This window comes from Dysidea avara, chromosome 10, assembly GCF_963678975.1.
Source record: "Dysidea avara chromosome 10, odDysAvar1.4, whole genome shotgun sequence".
Classification (NCBI taxonomy): domain Eukaryota; kingdom Metazoa; phylum Porifera; class Demospongiae; order Dictyoceratida; family Dysideidae; genus Dysidea; species Dysidea avara.
The window spans coordinates 13,251,195-13,267,388 of NC_089281.1; the positions used below are offsets into that span (position 1 = coordinate 13,251,195).

At 40.2% G+C, this 16,194-nt stretch overlaps 3 protein-coding genes across 4 annotated transcripts; 2 read left to right on the forward strand and 1 right to left on the reverse strand.

Annotated features, from left to right (window-relative positions):
• Nucleotides 1-113: 113 nt before the first annotated feature.
• On the reverse strand, nucleotides 114-2,237 carry LOC136269209 (transmembrane protein 145-like). The gene is made up of 2 exons (XM_066064713.1): nucleotides 1,194-2,237; nucleotides 114-576 (listed from the first exon to the last, which is right to left on the reverse strand). The coding sequence occupies exons 1-2, from the start codon at nucleotides 2,166-2,168 to the stop codon at nucleotides 193-195; spliced, it is 1,359 nt and encodes a 452-aa protein (XP_065920785.1). The 5' UTR covers nucleotides 2,169-2,237; the 3' UTR covers nucleotides 114-192.
• LOC136269194 (uncharacterized) lies at nucleotides 2,206-13,182 on the forward strand. Its single transcript, XM_066064693.1, has 4 exons — nucleotides 2,206-2,506; nucleotides 2,565-2,747; nucleotides 11,104-11,207; nucleotides 11,263-13,182. The coding sequence occupies exons 1-4, from the start codon at nucleotides 2,307-2,309 to the stop codon at nucleotides 13,101-13,103; spliced, it is 2,328 nt and encodes a 775-aa protein (XP_065920765.1). The 5' UTR covers nucleotides 2,206-2,306; the 3' UTR covers nucleotides 13,104-13,182.
• Nucleotides 13,183-13,188: 6 nt separating this feature from the next.
• LOC136269195 (phosphatidylinositol 4-phosphate 5-kinase type-1 beta-like) lies at nucleotides 13,189-15,976 on the forward strand. 2 transcript variants are annotated; one of them, XM_066064694.1, is made up of 4 exons: nucleotides 13,189-13,538; nucleotides 13,588-13,770; nucleotides 13,901-14,004; nucleotides 14,054-15,976. In XM_066064694.1, the coding sequence occupies exons 1-4, from the start codon at nucleotides 13,333-13,335 to the stop codon at nucleotides 15,871-15,873; spliced, it is 2,313 nt and encodes a 770-aa protein (XP_065920766.1). In that variant the 5' UTR covers nucleotides 13,189-13,332; the 3' UTR covers nucleotides 15,874-15,976. The 2 variants fall into 2 exon arrangements, with proteins under 2 accessions (XP_065920766.1, XP_065920767.1); XM_066064695.1 differs by having other exon boundaries at nucleotides 13,195-13,330; nucleotides 13,377-15,976.
• Nucleotides 15,977-16,194: the final 218 nt, after the last annotated feature.

Here is a 16,194-nt window from a genome sequence, read left to right on the forward strand (position 1 = left end):
GTATGAAATTTTAGGAGAATGTACAGCTATGCATAATTAGATTAGTACGTTATGTCACATTGCATAACACGTACGTATGTATCACAATCATCCCCATACCATTACCATTGTCATACTGTTAAAAGTTTACATAAAAATATAAATTAAAGCAATAAAAATTTACAATTACACAGCCTGTAAATGGTGGCTACATTATATCAGTCTTGCAGCTTCATCTTCAGTGAACCAGTGACTAAACTGGAAATACCGGTTAGACCAGTATGGGTATAAGAAGATGGTCATACCAAGGAAACCCATAAAATCAAAAACTCTGCTTGAAGTTCTCACAATCATTGCCCGGTAGACTGGGTTAAGAGTTGCTGCTACTATCACAGATACTGGCAGGTACAAGAACCAAACCAGACACACAAAGAAGAAGACAATGTACAGACGGATCTTCACTGGGTCGTCTTCTTGTAAGTACGTAGAGCGTAGCTCAAAAATAGTGTAAATCAGAGCAATCAGTCGACAAGCAAGTAAGAGTCCACCAGCCCATTCCTGGTACTCATTTTTATCTGACTCCTTGGATAACCCAAACTAAAAAAGAATCTCATGTCATTATAAATCGACCAGTGAAATAACATACTACATAAAACAAACATACCACATTACCATTGACTTAAAACATTGATTTATTTACCCTTCAAGCGGAGAACTGCACTATAACTTAAGTACTTCATCATCTGTCAGTGGCAACAGTTTGCTATAGATGCCTGGGGTATGTATAGTATGTAACATGTAGTGTTGTTTTCTACAGCCCCAATATTGATGGTTCAATTTTTAAACCTAACCAGTTGTATTTAATGGTGTCTGAAGCTACAATGAAATAGTCCTCAAAATAATATCCATTTTAATGGCAAAAAGATTGTTCTGTTAGAGTACTTCAAACTTTACATTCTTTTGACTATACCTGCAGGCTACTGAAAGCCTGTGAACTGTGAAATATTGCTGTGTATCAGGTAAGTTAGTGAACAAGCAGACAACTAAGCCATTTTGAGTCGAGAATTTTACTATTCTCACTGAAGCCGTGTCATCGCTGATTTGCTTTCCAAATTTCCTCCTGCCAATTTTTAAAATATATACAGTAATCCTAAAGTAACTAATTGTGGAACAAACAGAAGCATGATCAACTTATGTGATACATGTGTACTCACCAACGTCCACACTGAAAATGTGATCACTGAGAAGAAATACATCAACCAGATGATGGCCAGCAGTCGCTTACGTCGGATAATACTGATGGTGATACGATATCCCTTAGCAATGAGTAGGACAATCAACAAGAGGACACAATCTGCTAATACCTCCAGGAAAAACCCAAGGTCATAGAACACAACAATTCCCTGGCCATCATGAGCAAAAGTGATATAATGTACGATCACAAATATTACACCAGTGCATTCAATCAACATTGCAACTGTAAACACTCGAACAAAATTGGGCATATCACATTTTCCAAACAGCCATGTGTAGCCGACTAGATGGAACGGTACTAGAATTCCATACAGAATAATTACAATTATAAGCACCACAAGAGCTCCATGTTCATCATAAGAAAATTGATATGTAAATATGTCATGATTACTAGCAAATGGATCCCCACTAACAAACCATACATCATATGAAATGGTAGCAAATATTTTACCACTTGAATAGCTCCAGTTACAACTTTCCATCGGTAAGCAAGGTACAAGAATGGCATAATAAAACTGTGTTGACACATTTTCAATTTTATATGTAACTTGGCTATGGGGAACTGGGATGATGTTTTCAGGTTGGGAGTGGCACACATCTCCACATGGCACCTCCCTGGTGTATACATAACTTCCCTCAGTCCTGTTGCAGAGAGGAGCCAAGACTGATGTACAGGTTCTGTTGTTGTAAATACTGTGTTTTTGAACATTCTTGTGCAGACTTTTCCATAAATCAGCTGGGGCAAATACTAGAGTAGCGGTAGCATTACTGTTCGCCGTAAAATTTCCGTACATGTAAATGTGATGTCCACTGGTCACGGCAAACTTGTCCAAAAACTCGTGCTTGTTACCATTCCACTCACCATCCACATTACTCGACCTAACATCACAAAACAACAATACTAGAGTGAACAGGACTAGATTCCAAGTCTGCATCTTAGATTCACGTGCTAATCACATGATGCATGGCCTACCTTCAATTTACAGTGCGCGTTAAATAAAACGGATCTAAAATTAGATGGGCTAGATGCCTTGCAGTAACTGTTATTGTCTGTGAAATTGAATTCTAACATAATGAACGACTCCTTGGATGCTGGTTGTAACTGTAGTCAAAACACTAGTGAACAATTTCGAAGAGATTTTAGGGATACCTTGCCGCAGGTCTACATGATATGCAGCATTCCTTCAGTAATCAGTTGTGTCCTCGTCTTTATCGCTTACGCTGTTTTACGGAGGAAATTACCAAGGTTTTTAGCTAGAGTACTTTTCTACAGGTATTGGAATTTGTCATAATTTGTGCGTGTTGCGATAATACGGTGACCTTTTCTGCAGAACTGTGCTGGACTTTTTCATTGCGGTGATTCACATCGTATCTCGTATTGCTAACTCTTCTAAGAACGATGACACTGGGTGTAAAGTGCTGGGACCACTCCTGCAGTTTGCTCTCTTTGCATCGTCGGCATGGTATTTTGCACTAGCAATTGACTTGATGTTCTCAATAAGAAATCCCTTCAGGTACGATTGTATACATGTTGTACTATGAAGTGAGAATGTTGTACAGAAACTTGTATTGTGTGATTTACCTACATTAATAGTGTTTTAGGTTAGCCCTTATTGTAGATTATTATACTCCACGCCTTTAATACTGTGGCCGTTTAAACATTGTGTATCACGTACTGAGTATTGCATATTATATTCCATGTGATTTATGCAGTATGCAATGTTCAAACAGACAGAAAATCCACAGTATACATATAATATATATATCAAAATCTAGGTTTATCCAATAATGAGTCTATATGCATTCCTAACATGAGGGTGCTTAATTGTATCATGTGGTTGCTATGGTGCTAGTATTATTAGCTTCTTTGTTGATGCTTTACAGCAGAAACAACCATGGAAGAAGTAAAATATAAGTCTATGGCAGTAATATGGGCACAATGTGGAGTTTATGGCGTTTATATACTCTTAGGCCCTTAGCTGTGCTTGTGTGCCTGGGACTTTAGGGTTTATAGATTCCCTAGACTCCACATTGTGCCTGTATAGCTATTATGTACATAATCACCCAAGTATGTATATATATCCCAGCAACGATCCTGCAAGATTCTGCTGAGTTTTTGCAAGAAATGACTGGTTTTTCTTGCAAGGTCTTGCAAGTTGCAAATATTCTTACAGGATTGTTTTTGCCTGGGCGCGAATGTAATTTGTAATTAATTTAATTTATAAGCATGCATAAAAAAATTGATTAGGATTGCAACGCAGTTATATTTGTTTATGAACAGGATATCATGGAAACATTCAGTAAAGTGGATGCAGTCCATATTCTGAAACATTTGTGAATAAACCCAAGTAAAACTGACAAGTACACAAAAAAAATTGGAATTTTCAACTAGAGTAGGGACCATAACACATCGATAAAATGTACTGAAATAAGCTGGAGTAGTGCACAATATTAAATCACAGTAAAACAATAAGAAGTGTTATATCCCTACTGTGCCCAAGTAAAACAATAAGTGTTATATCCCTACTGTGCTCAAGATACCATAATGGAAAAGTGCAATAGGGATATAACACTTCTTATTGTTTTACTATAGGAATACTTACTAAAGCCGGTCATTCACGGTTGCCTTCCCACTGACAGATGCGCACGTAACACACGAAGAACAGTTCTTGTAAATGTCACCCTTCATACCAGTCCAGTAGAAGTACTGACAAATACGTTGAGACATCTTCTTAACTGAAAAATGACCTGCATACGCCTCATCGTGATGCTCATCCACAATCTTCTGCCTCAAGTGCTTCGGTACCACCACTCTGCATCGATCTGGCACATCAGCTCTCTCAAAGTACAGCACATTATCTACAAGGAAATATCCTTTTTTAGCCAAATTACAAATTACCTTTGCCTCCTGAGGGTCATCAGGTAGTACCCTTGCCTTCAAGTAGCAATACAACTTGACTAACTCTGGATCTTGCTGCTGCTGCTGTCTTACCTGACTTACTATTCTATCACCAGGCTCTGATACTGATTGAGGCTCCTGAGACATTTGCATGACCCTTCCCTCCTCCTGAGATGATGGCAGTAGGGCTCTTGAGAGATCAGCCACTGTGTTGGCTTGTATTCCAGCGTCATCTTTGGCAGAAAGGGTACCAGCTTCAAATACCATCTAGCTAATTCACTTGACTCTTCATGTGAGGTAAAAATGCACTCACCAAAGCCTGGTGGTCAGTATAAACAGTGAAGGTTATTGCCTAGCAAATACACTTCAAAGTGAGTAACTGAATGTACCAATGCAGCAACTTCCAACTCAGTTGGTGCGCACTTGGCTTCAGCCACATTCGTTTGTCGACTGGCATAGGCTACAGGATGATGAAAGCCATCCTCTCCCACCTGTTCCAAAACTGCTCCAAATCCAAGACTACTGGCATCTGTCCATAAGTAGAACTCTAATGACAGATTAGGTGGGCACAGAAGTGGTGCTGAGGCAAACAATTCTTTGGCCTTCTGGAATACAGGTTCACATGCACTGCTCCACTGGAATGGTACTGGTGTCCTTGACGTCTTGTTGATCCTTGTCAGTGGCCTGGCCACTACTGCAAAAATTTGGAAGGTGTCTACAGTAAAAGTTAACAAGACCAAGAAAACTCTTGACTTCCTTGCTAGATTTTGGCCTTGGAAAATTCCTGACCGCCTCAATCTTAGCATCATTCAGCAGTACTCCTTCAGCTGACAGTGTATGTCCTAAGTACTCCACTCGTTCCTTAGCAAAACCACACTTGCTTGGTTTCAACTTCAACCCAACTTCTTGCAAGCGATCTAGTACCTTCCTCAAATGTTCTAAGTGGTCAGCCATTGTCTTTGACACAATAAGCAGGTCGTCCAAGTGAACAAACACAAAGTCCCACTTCCTTCCACAGAACAGTTGGTTCGTTCACCTTTGAAAGGTGGCTGGCACATTAGTAAGGCCAAAGGGCATCCTCCTATATTAGAAATTACCCATATGACACGTGAATGTTGTTTTCTCCTTGGACTCAGGATGCATTGTAATCTAGTAGTACCCCTTCATCAGATCTAACGTTGTGAACACCTTGCCTCCACATCGACCTACCATGTCAATCAAGTCATCTATCTGTGGCCGACCATGGGATGGGGAAACAATCCGGCACAGTGTCTTTGTTTATCCCCCTGTAATCGACGCACACTCGCAGACCACCATCCTTCTTGCGGACCAGTACTAATCTGGACGCATGGGGGCTACTAAGTAAAATACGGAGAAATATCTGAAAAATACTTTAAAATAATAAGAAGGATCAGCCTAAAAGGCTGTTTAATATCTTATACAAAATACATGCATGGGTACATCCCTCCTTACAACTCTCTTTGAAGGCAACTAATAGGAAATAGGTGAATTATCACTATTGTTTTACTATCGTCTATCGTGAACAATGTCTTGATATCGTTCGGACAGTGAAAATTTCACTATCGCTCAGCCCTAATCCTCATTCAAGTCTACCACGTGTACTTCTTCAATTTGTCCAACAAGATCTCCTTTCTCCAACATTAGGGATAAACTTCCCCAGTTGGTAAGTGTCACAGTAAACTTCTCTTGTCCTGACCAGATGCTTTCCATGAAGTCACAACTCCTTGAAGTAAGTTCTCCTTCCGCAGGGATCACAATACCTTCTGTAACTTGTATCTTGTCCACAGGCTCTCCTATCCTCACATCATCAACTGTGGTTTGCTGAGGTCCCACTCACACAGCATGGTCTAATGAAACCCTCAGTGCTGAAAGACCTCATTGATCACTATCACTATGCTTCTCAGGTTCAGCTACATACGGTGCTATGCTGGACTTGTCATGACCCTCACTGACAGCTTCCACTTTAGTTGTACCATCCTGGTCACACTTCCTCTGTGTCCTTCAGGGTGCACCTCAGTACCATTGAAATGGACAACACAAAAACCTAGACTCACCAAGGCATTTTTTCCAAGTATTATGCCACAATTAGCTACTTCTCCACTCCAGATCAGCTTTTCTGGTGCCAGTACAAAACAGGGAATCTCCTTTACAACATCTGTCTCTTCTACAGACACACATAGACGTACCAAGGAGACAGCTCCTAGTGCTGCACCAATTGCTCCTATTGGCTGCGGTCCCATCTTCAGATTCAACTTGTGGCACTCATCCAGGGTCCATCCACATCTCTTCCTTATAACTGGCAGTAACTCCTTGCGCACCAGAGACACTTGTGCACCATGGTCCTCTGACTCTCACTTCTTCAACTGCAAGATTTACCTTGTATGTTGGCCCTCTTGTATTAGCGGTGCCATCATTCTCTTTACCTCCAGGTGTCACAGTTAGCAACCAAGGGTCAGGTTCCTTTGCCTCATCTATTGTCAGGTCTTGCTCATTACCCGACTCAGTAGTTTCAGCTGCAGATTCTTCCAGGTCCACCCGATGAGATGGCTTCTTACCATCTGGGCATAACTTGGCTAGGTGGCCCTTCTGTTTGCACTTAAAGCATTTGACACCCTTCATGTTCATCTCACTGCCCTCATCTGGCTTCTTTGCTGCTCCAACATTGTGTGCAGGGGACTTGATGCTGACCTCTCAGTGGAGTCCTTCTTACTCTGACTATCAGTACTCCTTGACATTGAATCACCAGAAGATGCCTTGGTTTGCCGTGCATGCTCTTGAATTACCGCCTCTGCCCTCAACAGCTTCTGTAGAAGTGCATTTACAGACCCGTCTGTTGAAATCTCTTTAACTTCCTGCTGCAATTCAACAGGAACCTTGTTCCATAATATGAATTCAAGGTAGACATCAGTCAATTTCTGCAGAGCCATGTGCTGGTACTCTCTCATTGCAGCCAACAAACCCTAGGCAGATCTGAATTGGTCATATCTAAGTTCATGACAGCGCTGGTAAGCAGTGCGAGGATCAAGGTGGACACCATACTCTCCCTTGAACACTGCAACAATCATACCCCAACTGGTTTTGCCTGTAGGCTTCAGTGAATGTAGCCATGATGCCTTGGCTGCTCCTGCGAGAAACCACAAGAACCATCTAGCTCTTACTCCAACCACAATCTCCTGTGGCTTCCAAGAAATCATCTAACCAGACCTTGAAGTTGACATTGGCCTTCTCTCCACTGAACTTAGCCATCCAGGTGATTAGCTTTTTAAACCCAGGAGGGTGCAAACTTGTCCTAGTTCTTCTACGTACTGGTGGAAGACGTTGGTCATCACCTGATTCACTCTCACTATCCAATAAGGATGGTGGCCCATCTGACTTGTACTATGGAGACTACTTTCTGCAGCTGTCTTAGGCTTAACTGATGTACTCCATGCATTTTGCCCCAGTTTTACACCCATTAACTGTTGTGTGAGCTTAACCACCTCTGCTTGCAGTGACAAATGCTGCGCTACTAACTCGGCATTTTGTTGGCTCAACTCTCTAATTAATGCCTCTCTCTTCTAATAAATGTGCACTGGCCGACTGTGATTCGTCAACACGTGCAAGCTCTTTTTCTAATTGATAGATTCGCTGAGGCACAGGGCCCTTCCGACGGCAACATGAACACACATACAAAATTGATTTCAAGTGACAATGCATTAACTCTTGATACAAACCCTCTGTCGGCCTCTCCCTCTGCCTCACACAATCTAAGTGCTCCCACTGGTCGCAGAAATCACACTCCATGGCCTTCTCTGCGTCTTCCACTGGCTTCTGGCACGTGGCACACTTATCCTCCATCTTCATTTAACACGTCGTTGGACACTTATCTCAATTTCAAGACAGAGAATGGACGGTTCAGCTACTGGTGATGTGAGTGACTGATTTTTTGTTTCACTCCACGGACTGCCAACTGCTGGACTCAAATGTTTCCTCTGTGATCTTGGTAGGACCTCCAAGTTGTAAGGTCACGCTTACCCAAAGCAGCTTATAGAGTTCAGCAATATCACAGGAATCAATATATCACTAAATAGTATGATGTTTACTTCAACAAACATGACTACAGATAAAAACGTGTTCTAGTCCAGTCCCGCGGATCGCTCACGTGGTCTCTCCCGTGATCTCTTGAGTCCTTACAATGCCAAACTATGGTAATGTCTTATTCCTAATAGCAAGAGCAGAGAAAACAGCTTTGTTTGTGTACGTTACAGTTGGTTGGACCAAACTTGCTTAGGTATTCATAAGTCTAGTATGAAAACATTTACAGATATATGGAAAAGTGTGAATGAAACATCTACTTTACCATAAACAATTTTGTGAAAGTTTTGCAATAAATTAAGTGAGCCTCGATACTGTTACAGTATAGCCATAGTAATATATTGTCACAGTATTAGTTTGTTTATTAATTGAAAATGAAGTAGATATCTAATTGATAAAACCAGTAAGACGAGATTATATGAATGATGACATTACAACATGGCTCTGCGGGAAAATCTCTACTTTGGATAAAAAATGATATGAATGGATGGCATTACAGCATGTCTTTGTGGGAAATCCCTATATTGGCTTGTCAACTTGTTTAAATGCTGAAGTATGGATTTTTCCATAGAGCTATGTTGTAATGCCAGCCATCATCGAGGTTGCCAATGCCCACACAAAATCATGTCCCAATTTTTAAGGATTTCATACATATTTATAAATACAATATTTTACTAAAACGTTTCTACTTCTAAAAGGGACTATAGAACCACAGGAGCCTCGTCAAGAGCCAATTGTTCTTTGCACAGAGCATCTGGAAGTCAATTACTCCAAATCATCGTCGTAGCTCGAGTTATAACTACCCAGTCACTGTCATAGTCATCTTCATCGTAACTTAAGTTGCCGTAGCTGACAAATTATTAATAACAGTAATCTCTTAGCTATATCCACTTGTGGCAGTTGAAAATAGGTAAAATTGCCAATTTTGTTTGATTCCAGGTTTCAGGATTTCTACTATTCAATGGATTTCTAATTGGATTTCTGAGATGTGTATGAGAGTCCCAGGCTGTTGGTGATCATTCATATAACTTTATCACTAGTTTTTATTGCTTAAATCCCTACTTCATTAATAGTTTAATATACTAGTCTTTTGTTATAGCTATATAGGGAGAAGTTTCAATGGGTGAAAGTTTTGCAGTAGAGGGCAAACAAGCTTATTCGCAGTTAAACTAGGTGGTTAAACTTTCACAGTGGATGAAAGTATGGCAGTGCCCGCTCAAAATGCCTGGCCATGCACATAAACAATGCACATTTATTTGTCGATAAGTGGGCGTGGCTCACGATGATTACAATGTGAAAATATACTGGCACCTGATGATCAATTAAAGTGGGCATGGCTCTACATTGGGCATACACACAGCAATACACATGGCTTCGTGCATGCCTTCAGATTGCTGCAACACACCTTGCTAAATAGGTGTGGCTCCACGTACAATTAACTACAGACAGTGATGCACAATCAAATAAGTAGGCGTGGCTCACAAAAGAAGCTGGGGACTTTCCACATTGCTACTTATGGACAAATACAGCATTCATGGGGAAACTTACACGGTTTTGCCACACTGTGTAATCCACAAAAGTTTGGTCCATTGAAACTTTCCCCTATATGGTACACATGTGACTGTTCTATTAGAATATCAAACATGGCTATTGTATTAGGGTGACTGCATTATCAGAGTAGGCCTCAGACAACTGGACTATTTGCTATATTTAAGGGGCATAGTCTTGTTATTCACTGTGCTACCAATAAGAGCCATGCATTTATGATCAGTCGCTATAGATCATTAAGGGGTATGTCCCTCCCTGTTGTTGGTAGGGCTGAGCGATACTGCCATTTTAGTATCACGATCGATGCTGAATAGTTCACGATACTTATGAATAAGTCAATCATAGCTGCTGCTACATACTGTATTGCTCAGCATTCCTGCAGGAAGTCCTTATAGGTGATAGTAAACTAGCCACTATCATTCTTGTTTACAGTAACAGATATTGTAACACATGCTTTGAGGTTATGTTGTGGTGTTCACACCTCTCTGCAGGGGAAGCTAGGTGGGTGGACTTTATCACTTATAAGGATTCTTAGCCTAGTACTGCATAACAAATGGATTTTTTAATGACAACAATGTATATACAGGCCTGGTATCACAATAGTTAATAACAAAATATCGCGATTTCGATACTTGCAAAATATCGCGTTATATCGCTAAAACGGTAGTCCAGTTAGTTTGTTTATAAGTGTCCATGTAGATCATGATACATATACACTGTATTTCCTTGGTTGAACATTGCACCCTAAATAGTTGCCACATTTGAACAGTCGCTGCACTGTGCCCTTAATAATAGAGCGTAAATGCCATACTTGAATATAAAAGCTGTGGCTATTATTTGACCTAAAGGAATTATCTGCTTATCCTTGGGTTAGGAAGGTGAAGAAGACTGTATTATTCTCAGTAAAGAAAAGAGCAATATTGTTCTACATCATATATCTAGAGGCCTACATCATGTGTAGTTTCCTTTTAGTGCACATCACAGTAAGAACTAAACATGAAGTACATACTCTTCTTGTAACAAAAGTTTTTATTGAACATTCGCCACACTTGAGAACTGCTTATGCTATAAACACCACCAAGATTTAATAGTGGAGAGATGCCACTCCCAAATAGCAGCTGCCCTTGGGTAATAGCTGTATACTAGACTAATAGTAACCATGGCATTTAACCACGTAAATATGGAGCACCTATGCCCGTGTAGCAAAAAACCACATGGAAATTGTCTGCTTTACCTGTGGCCCTTTTGCCGTAATATAACTTTAGTAATGCAGTGTGTATTTAGTGTAACATTGTATAGTGTTATTTTTGTTTTGTTATACTTTTTAGCCTTGGCTCAAAGTTACGCTTACGATATCATGCATTGGTGTGGATCCCATCTATAGCTACCACAATTGTGCTGGTAGCCAGTGGTAATGATGCACAGTACGCAGGTAATTTAATGTACAGCATAGTTACGTTTGTTTTATATGCATTAATGATTTGTAGGCCGCTCCATGTTTTACTACTGTTGGGTGTCTGTCAACCATACTACAGAAAAATTTAGTAGCTTCTCATGGGGTTTGCTGATGGGACCACAGATTGTCTTCTTCATTGTGTCAGTATGTATTCTACTATTTAGTATTGTGGCACTGGGAAGACATTTGCCGATAAGCAGCAAGAAACGTACACAAGTACTTAGGAAGAATGCCTGGTACATCTCAGTGGTTATATCTGAAACAGTTGTTGTCGGAGGCATATGGATAGCGGAGTTCATATTAGTGAATGATAATTTATGTTTTTGTGGAGAAAGGTCATATATTTTTGCGATAGTATATGCAGTAGCCCATAGCTTGCGAGGTGTTGCCGATTGTATTACATGGTTCATAATCTTCTCCATAGGACCTAAAGACTTTCGCTACCTTTGGCAAAAGTGCTTGCGATGTTTCAACACAAGATCTTGGAGTGTTTCCAATGACTTGGATGTTCCTTTGTTGATATCAGACACTTCTGTAGACCAATCTTTACGTAGTGGTGTTATCTATTGTATCAACCGAGGAATACTAGATGTCATTGACCAAGCTGTACTGAGACAGGAAGATGATCGTGGTGTTGGCAGTGCTACAAACAAGATTGTTGCAGCCATAATGCTGGAACATGCTGATGCGGAAGAAGATCAAAAAGCAGAGCAGACATCAAGTCTTGAATCGACTACTCGAATGATCAAGTTTAAGCCATCTTCCAACTTGAGTGGGTCCTTTACATTTGTGAGCATGGAGCCGTCAATTTTTCGTCTCTTGTGGAAATGTCAAAAACTAAATCTTCAAAATTTTAAGCAATCATTTTTCCTTGATGACATCAATGACGTTGATAGTTCTGGATTGTCAGAGAAGTTCACAGAAGGAAAGAGTGGCAGTTTCTTTTATTTCACTCTCGATCATCGTTACATAATTAAAACAGTGTCCACTGAAGAAGAGAAATTTCTTCGTAAGATAGCACGTCGTTACTACAATCATATCAAGGATAATCCTGAAACTCTAATTGTGAGGTTGTATGGCCTATACCAAGTCAGGCTAGCCTGGGGGCAGAAATACATTAGTGTCATTGTAATGGAGAACATTTTCCACAGCATAGATCAGTTGAAGATACATGAAAAGTATGACTTGAAAGGATCTACTGTTGGCAGAAGAGTTATAAAAGGAGACAGTGTGTCGGTTGGTTCATCAGTGCTGAAAGACCTTGATTTAGACAAGAAGGTCTATGTTGGACCAGACAACAAGACAGCAATAATGGACCAACTGCAGAAAGACACAGCATTCCTCAAATCTGTTGGTATAATGGACTACAGTCTATTACTGGGTATTCATGATCATGAAAGAGACGAGAATCGACGAGTAGTTAGTGCAGGTAGCTTTGCAACTGGTGGGTTTGAAGTAGTTGACTCACTCGGTGGTAGCGAACGTCCTTCACTAAAAGATCAACTATTTCTTTCAAGAGAAGAGACTTTTATTCCTGTTGAGGTTAGCCCATGGTTTAGGCAAGATTTTGGCGGACTCAGAAGCTACACTCCACGCCATCCCATTTATCACAGAGGAGATGCACAGTTGGCTCGTCAGGCAAGTGAGAACGATTTTCCACGTACTTATGATGGGGTTAGTATTGATAGAATTCCAGTGGCTACTTATTATTTTGGGATAGTGGACATCCTGCAGCAGTACAATGTGCGGAAAAAACTGGAGCACTTTTGGAAGACAAGCATCACCCGATTAGACCCACATGGCATATCAGCTGTTGAACCAAATGAATATAGACAAAGATTTCTGAGATTTATATCTACAGTGTTTGAGTAATTATCTATTTTATCTAGCCCTTTTGTATTTTATGTTGTACTTGAATTAGATATCTATCTCACGTGTGCGAATTATTTAATGATGACATCATTCACGCGAGCGTGCGCAGTGTTTTGAGACTGCAGGAAAACTGAAATTCGTGTAATCCATTGCTATTATTTCTAGCTTTCACTTTTAACATAAACTTTGACAAAACATTTAAAATTCGTCGGAGCCAGCGTTACGAGGTATGGCAGATCGCGGTTCTGTGTGTGGTAATTGCACGGATTGTAGCTGCGTGACTGGTGAACAATTCCATGATAGATTTCAGAATGTGGTCCCGAACGTGTACGCAGGTGGCAGCGTCCTCTCCGTGATCGGTTGTCTGCTAGTGTTCATTACTTATTGTAGATTACGAAGACTGTCAGGATACTTACCTAAAGCACTTGTAGTTAGGTAAGGTTACATTAGCTACATTGACAGTACCTATCGTATTGTCGTGTAGAACTGCTTTGGATTTCATTATTGCAATTGTTCACATTGTATCACGTGCTACTCGGTCAGCCAGAAATGACGACACTTGTTGTAAGCTGCTGGGTGCTGTTTTGCAGTTTGTCCTCATCGCATCATCTGGCTGGCTCCTTGTGTTAGCATTAGATCTGTTCCTCTCCATTAGAAACCCTTTCAGGTATGACCAGTCAAATGAATTAGCTAACTAGCTAAACAGGTATTCACAAATAGCTAGCTATATGATAAGCTATAGCAACAGACTACATACATCATTTCTTGCATACTAACTTGTGTACATTGCATTACAGTCAAGGTTCCAAGCTTCGTTTGAGGTATCATTTACTTGTGTGGACGCCATCCCTGGTCACCACCATTGTGTTAGTTACAAGTGGAACACACTCAAATGTTGCAGGTATGTGGTGACACACACCTAGCTTTGCATTTATATTTTTTATTTGCAGGTCGCTCAATGTTTTACTTCTGTTGGGTGTCAGTAGCACGCCTGCAAACTTTTAAGCATTACTCATGGGGTCTCCTGGTTGGTCCATACATTGTATTGTTCTGTACATCTTTCACTATTCTAGTATTTGCAACATTAGTACTGTGGAAACGTCTACCTGCTAGCAACAAGACACGCACACATATTCTCAAACAGAATGCTTGGTGTGTTTTTGTTCTCACATCTGAGATTCTGATAGCTGGAGGATTATGGATGTCTGAGTACATTTCAATAAGAAAAAGCAGAACGGAGACCCCAAATTTCTGCTGCCAGCACTCCTTTGTGCTTGCAATAGCATTTGCTACTGTGCACAGTCTGAGAGGTGTGGTTGATTGTATAACATGGTTCATGACATTTTCAATTGGACCAAAAGATGTCCGCTATTTATGTAACCAAGCCTTTGCTCGATGTAGAAAGAAAAAGTGGCAATCACCTTCAGACCTCACCATGCCCCTAATGATGCCTGACTCTACCGTTGGCAAGGCACTTAGGAAAGACGTCATGTACTGTATTAATCGTGGTATACTAGATCTCATTGACAGGGTGATCAGAAAGGTAGAGGGAGTGCAAAATCTTGGTCAAGTTGTCAACCCAGTTGCTGCTAGCGTTATAATAGGTCAAGTTACTGAAGATGAAGACATGGACACTGAACAGAAAATGCTGGAAAACCCATTTGAACTAAACACACGAAAGATTAAGTTTGCACCATCCTCCAACTATGGTGTGTTCTCATTTGTGAGCATGGAACCATCTGTTTTCTACCTACTATGGAAAAGCCAAAAACTAAACCTTGAAACGTTTAAACAGTCTTTCCATATCGAAGACATTAATAATGTGGATAGCAGCGGAATGTTGGAGAAATTCACAGAAGGGAAAAGTGGTAGCTTCTTCTATTTTACCCATGACCATCGTTATATAATCAAAACGGTAAATTCTGAAGAAGAAAAATTTCTGCGCAAGATAGCTAGTTCATATTACAGGTACGTAAAGGATAATCCTGATTCACTAATAGTGAGGTTATATGGCTTATATCAAGTCAGGCTAGCCTGGGAACAGAAGTACATTAGTGTAATCTTGATGGAAAACATATTCCACAGTTTAAAGCATTTGAAGATACATGAAAAATATGATTTAAAAGGATCGACTGTTGGTAGGAGAGTAAAACGAGGCAATGTGACAGCAGGTACAACATTAAAGGATCTTAATCTTCAAAAGAAAGTTTACGTCGGTCCAGAAAATAAGACCGCAGTATTGGAACAGTTAGCAAAGGACACAGCATTCCTTGCTGGGCTGCAGATAATGGATTACAGCATGATACTTGGTATTCATGATCACCAGCAGCAAAACCGCAGGCTGACTGAATCCATTGCAATAGATGGTTTCCAAGTAGTTCAACACAACCCGGGATATCAACGATACAGTGACTTGATAGAGCAGCAACCTAGAGAGAACTCGTTCATTTCTGCAAATGTTTACTCTCATTTTAGGCAGGATTTTGGTGGCATTAGGAGCTATTCTCCATACCATCCACTTAATGTACATGATGAGACTTCAAGCATCTTCCCAACTACTTACGATGGTCAGAGGATTGAGGAAATGCCTGTTGCCACATACTACTTTGGGATAATAGACATACTGCAAGAGTATAATTTGTGGAAGAAATCAGAGCACTTCTGGAAAACAAGTGTTTGTAGGAGAAATGCAAATGATGTTTCAGTGATTGATCCTGATAAATACAGGGAGAGGTTTCTGAATTTCATGGCCAACACAGTATTTGAATAAACTACAGAGCTCCACTAGACTGTTTTATTTCACTTAAATGACTAATATTAGTATTGTTAAACTCCATGCTGTTAATAGCTGATTTATATTTAATATGCTAGAACACCAGAGAGCAAAAGGTAGTTACCATTTGATACTGACTGCTCTATTAGAGCAGAGATTACGCGACTCTATTATTTCTGATGTTAGACTCTAGGCCTATATACGCTTTGTTAAACTCATAATATACTCTAATAGAACGTACAGCAACAAATACTTTAGTATAGATAATCTAAGATCTTTTTTTTTTTTGTATTAATGCTTTACAGTGACCAGCACTGA

Coding starts and splice junctions, on each gene's coding strand:
- LOC136269209 (XM_066064713.1), bottom strand. CDS start 2,168: ATGCAGACTTGGAATCTAGTCCTGTTCACTCTAGTATTGTTGTTTTGT. Junction 577..1,193: donor CATTTTCAGTGTGGACGTTG/GTGAGTACACAT, acceptor ATTCTTTTTTAG/TTTGGGTTATCCAAGGAGTC.
- LOC136269194 (XM_066064693.1), top strand. CDS start 2,307: ATGAACGACTCCTTGGATGCTGGTTGTAACTGTAGTCAAAACACTAGT. Junction 2,507..2,564: donor GCTAGAGTACTTTTCTACAG/GTATTGGAATTT, acceptor CCTTTTCTGCAG/AACTGTGCTGGACTTTTTCA. Junction 2,748..11,103: donor TCAATAAGAAATCCCTTCAG/GTACGATTGTAT, acceptor TATACTTTTTAG/CCTTGGCTCAAAGTTACGCT.
- LOC136269195 (XM_066064694.1), top strand. CDS start 13,333: ATGGCAGATCGCGGTTCTGTGTGTGGTAATTGCACGGATTGTAGCTGC. Junction 13,539..13,587: donor CCTAAAGCACTTGTAGTTAG/GTAAGGTTACAT, acceptor ATTGTCGTGTAG/AACTGCTTTGGATTTCATTA. Junction 14,005..14,053: donor AACACACTCAAATGTTGCAG/GTATGTGGTGAC, acceptor TTTTATTTGCAG/GTCGCTCAATGTTTTACTTC.